The sequence below is a fragment of the Mauremys mutica genome, chromosome 12, assembly GCF_020497125.1.
Source record: "Mauremys mutica isolate MM-2020 ecotype Southern chromosome 12, ASM2049712v1, whole genome shotgun sequence".
NCBI classification, from domain to species: domain Eukaryota; kingdom Metazoa; phylum Chordata; order Testudines; family Geoemydidae; genus Mauremys; species Mauremys mutica.
The window spans coordinates 4,245,958-4,250,004 of NC_059083.1; the positions used below are offsets into that span (position 1 = coordinate 4,245,958).

General features: G+C 65.7%; 1 protein-coding gene across 1 annotated transcript; it reads right to left on the reverse strand.

Annotated features, from left to right (window-relative positions):
• Nucleotides 1-2,359: 2,359 nt before the first annotated feature.
• Nucleotides 2,360-4,047, reverse strand: LTA (lymphotoxin alpha). The gene is made up of 4 exons (XM_044982873.1): nucleotides 3,895-4,047; nucleotides 3,180-3,225; nucleotides 2,986-3,051; nucleotides 2,360-2,766 (listed from the first exon to the last, which is right to left on the reverse strand). Exons 1-4 carry the CDS (start codon nucleotides 4,045-4,047, stop codon nucleotides 2,360-2,362), a joined length of 672 nt encoding a protein of 223 aa, XP_044838808.1.

Genomic DNA, 4,047 nt, shown 5'->3' on the forward strand with positions numbered 1-4,047 from the left:
GCTCCGCTTCTTTCCCGGGCCAGGAGGTCGCCTGACCCCTTTGTCTCCAACACCTTTAGATGCACCTTTGCAGGGAGGGGCCGGGCCATCAGTTGCTAGGAGACAGAGTGTCAGGCATTCGGCCTTCTGCTTTGCTAGATACTTAGGGGCCTGCCCCCAGCACTCCCAGCCCCCAGTGCGAACAGTCCCACTTCGTCACAGGGGGTCAGTTGCTGCCCCGGGGGGTGAAGGATGCTTGGGCTGGTCAAACCCGAGGGGGGGCCCACGTGCTGGGGCTGGGCCGGGCACCAGCGGGTCTGGTGGGGGTTTGAGACCCCGGGAGGGGGTACAATAGAGTGACCTGCCGGGGGGGGGTCACAAAGCGGGAGCCCCCTGAGTCCCAGGGGGGGCAGCGTGGGGAAGGGGCACCTGAGAGCTCATGCCCAGGCTCAGCCACAAGGGGGCGCTGGGGCGGAGGAGGGTGTCATTCACCCCTCATCACGCACGAACTAGGGGGCACCCAATGAGATTAACCGGCAGCAGGTTTAACACCCCCCTAGGCACCGTTAACCTGGGGAACTCCTCGCCACAGGACGGCGCCAAGGCCAAGACTAGAACAGGGTTCAAAGACGAGCTAGAGAAGTTCGTGGAGGACGGGTCCATCGATGGCTGGTAGCCAGGCTGGCAGGGACGGTGGCCCTGGCCTCCGTTTGCCAGACACTGGGAATGGGCGACAGGGGTTGGATCACTCAATAACTGCCCTGGTCTGTTCATTCCCTCTGGGGCACCTGGCGCTGGCCGCTGTCGGACACGGGGCTGGACGGACCTTTGGTCTGACCCAGTCTGGCCGCTCTTACGTCTGCCCTCAGCACCTTCCCGAGGAGCTCGGCGTCGTTGCACCAGTGGGGAAACTGAGGCACAGTGGGGTGGAGAACCCAGGCGTCCGGGGGAGGGTGTCCCAAACTAAAGCGCTGCCCATTAGGCCGACCTTGAGCTTGTCACAGCTGGGGGCTGTCCCAGCCCAGGGGAGCCCCTCCCCCTTTGGGGGGCTGTGCCAGTCAGGGAGCCCCTCCCTCCCATTTAGGGGGTGTGTCCTAACCTGAGGGAGCCCCGCCCACTGGGGAGGTGTGTCCCAGCTGAGCCAGTCAGATCCACCCCCCCTTTACAAGCCCCTCCCCCAGCCCCCCTGACCATTTGTGGGGTGTGAGTGGGGGAGGGGATTTGAACCCTTCGGGCGCAGAGAAATGAGATGAAACCACCAGGGAGACCAGGCACAATTCCAGCTTTAATTCACTGACAGGCCATAAATAAATACATTCGGGGGGGGGGGGGCGAGAGGGGACCCTGCCCCCCCCAGCTGCTCCCCATCATAAATAAATAATTTACAACACAGCCCCATAAATAAATAGCTCTGCCTCCCCCGTCCCCCATTTCCCCGATCCACAGCCCCCCTGCTGGGGGTGGGGGCCAGGGCACCCCCAGGAACACAGAGACGTACCCCAGTAACTTGGGGGGGTCACCTGCCCCCTGAAAACTCTCAGGCAGGTCTCCTGTCAGTGGTGCTGCCCCAGCGCCAAGAGGGGGGGGGCTTTGGATGAAAACACATTTTTGGGGTGCTGTGGGGGGGCCCGAAAAAGCTGCACCCCAGAAGTTCTCTAACAATGTGTGGGGTGTTCAATTCACCCACACCCCAAATCCAGGAGGACATTATGATCACCTAGCAAGGGGCACCCCCTATAATTTGGGGGTGTCTATTCCCTGAACCCCCAAAATATCTCTGCATTTCAACCCAATCATTGTCACTGTGGCCCCACTTTTGAAGGGGAACAGCTGCAAGAAAATAGCCTCAGTCCCCCAAAATCTCACCTACACCCCAAATCTCAGCTCCACCGCTTAATTAAACCAAAGGGGTCCCCAATAAAGTTGCGGGGTCTAAGCCTGAACCCCTCCAAAATTCAGCTGATTCTCCCTTCCACTGGGGGTCGGGTTAATCCAGTCACCCCAACATGGCAGCGCAGCCTATACACTAAAATTGAGGGCACCCCAATAATTTAGGGGTACAGCGGACTGCCAAAATATTCTGAGGATTCCCCATTAATGGTACTGCTGATAAAATCCCCCCAAGTCCTAGTGCACCCAGAGCATTAAACGGGGCTGTGTGCGTGTGCAGAAAATCTGGGGGTGCAGTAACTGGAACCCCACAATATTTTGAGGCTCCTCTGAAACCCCAGGGCTGGTCTTACACCGCCAGCCCCACACCGCAGAGCACTGATCCCGGGGTGCCCCATCAATCAGGGCACCCTGATCGTTTGGGGGTACAGGAAAGTGACCCCCCCGCACCGGCCCAGCCGCTCCAGCCCACCCCCAAGCCCGCAGCCGGTCACAGGGCGAACGCCCCGAAGGCCAGCGTGCCCTGGCGGGCCAGCAGATGGGCCTCCCCCTCGGTCTGCGTGGAGAGCCGGTCCCCCCGGTGCAGGGCGAAGGCCGCCCCCTGGTGGAGGGAGCGGTACCAGGGCCCCGCGCCGGGGCAGGCCGTTTTGTGGGCGCTCAGGATGGGCACGTGGCGGGGGTAGGTGTCGGAGAAGAGCAGCACGCGGTGCGCCAGGACCAGGGGCTCGGCCCCCGCGGGGCAGGCGGCCCCCAGGAAGGAGGCCTGGAAGTAGACAAAATACATCCCGGAGGCCGGCACCACCAGCGAGTCGTTGGCCAGGCGGAAGCCGCCCCGGGTGAAGGAGGCGTCGACGTCGCTTCGCCAGCGGAGCCGCGCGCCGGCGGGGCCGGGGTGCCCTGCGAGGGGGGGCAGAGAAAGGGGGGGGGTTAAACCAGCCACCAGGCGGGTGGATCCGACCGCAAACGACCGAGAAAAAACAGACATCGGGGGGGGGGGGGGACCTTGTTTCTACCCCTGTTCTCAGCGGCACCCGCAGCGCGGCCCGATTCCGGCCTCCGCCAGCAGGGGGCGGCGCAGAGCAACGGAGGGGGCGGCCCCCAAGTGCAGCGACTCACCGACGAGATGGGCTGCGGGCGCGTGGGGCCGGTCGGCGCGGTGCCCCAGGGCGGGCCAGGGGGCGGCTGCGGGGAGAGAGAGAGAGACGAGTCATTGCCATGGCCGAGAGCCGGACGCCTGGGTTCCCTGCAATGGATTCCAGACAAGAGTCCAGTCTGGGGTTGGCCTGGGGGGGGGGGGGGTTGTTACTTACCGGCGTCTGCAGAGCCTCTGACCCCCCCTCCAGCCTCATCTTCCACCTGCAAATGAGGGGGGAATACTGTGATGGAGCTCTGCTGGTGCCCCTCACTCCCGACCCGCAGCCCCTGCCAGCCCAGCCCTGCCCCCCAGCTCTGCTGGTGCCCCTCACTCCCGACCCACAGCCCCTGCCAGACCAGCCCTGCCCCCCCCAGCTCTGCCGGTGCCCCTCACTCCCGACCCGCAGCCCCTGCTAGCCCAGGCCTGCTGGTGCCCCTCACTCCTGACCCACAGCCCCTGCCAGCCCAGCCCTGCCACCCCCCCAGCTCTGCCGGTGCCCCTCACTCCCGACCCGCAGCCCCTGCCAGCCCAGCCCTGCCCCCCCCAGCTCTGCCGGTGCCCCTCACTCCCGACCCGCTGCCCCTGCCAGCCCAGCCCTGCACCCCCCCCAGCTCTGCCGGTGCCCCTCACTCCCGACCCGCAGCCCCTGCCAGCCCAGCCCTGCCCCCCCCCAGCTCTGCCGGTGCCCCTCACTCCCGACCCGCAGCCCCTGCCAGCCCAGCCCTGCCCCCCCCAGCTCTGCCGGTGCCCCTCACTCCCGACCCGCAGCCCCTGCTAGCCCAGCCCTGCCCCCTCCAGCTCTGCCGGTGCCCCTCACTCCCGACCCGCAGCCCCTGCCAGCCCAGCCCTGCCGGTGCCCCTCACTCCCGACCCGCAGCCCCTGCCCGCACCTGTCTCTGGGAGTACCCGTACAGCACGGTGCCCAGCAGCGCCCCCAGCAGGAGGAAGCAGGTGCCACGAAGCAGATGCCAGCAGAGATCCCTGCGGCTCTGCGGCCCCAGCTGCAGCAGGAGGGGGCCGGCCTGCTCTGACTGGGGCTGCAT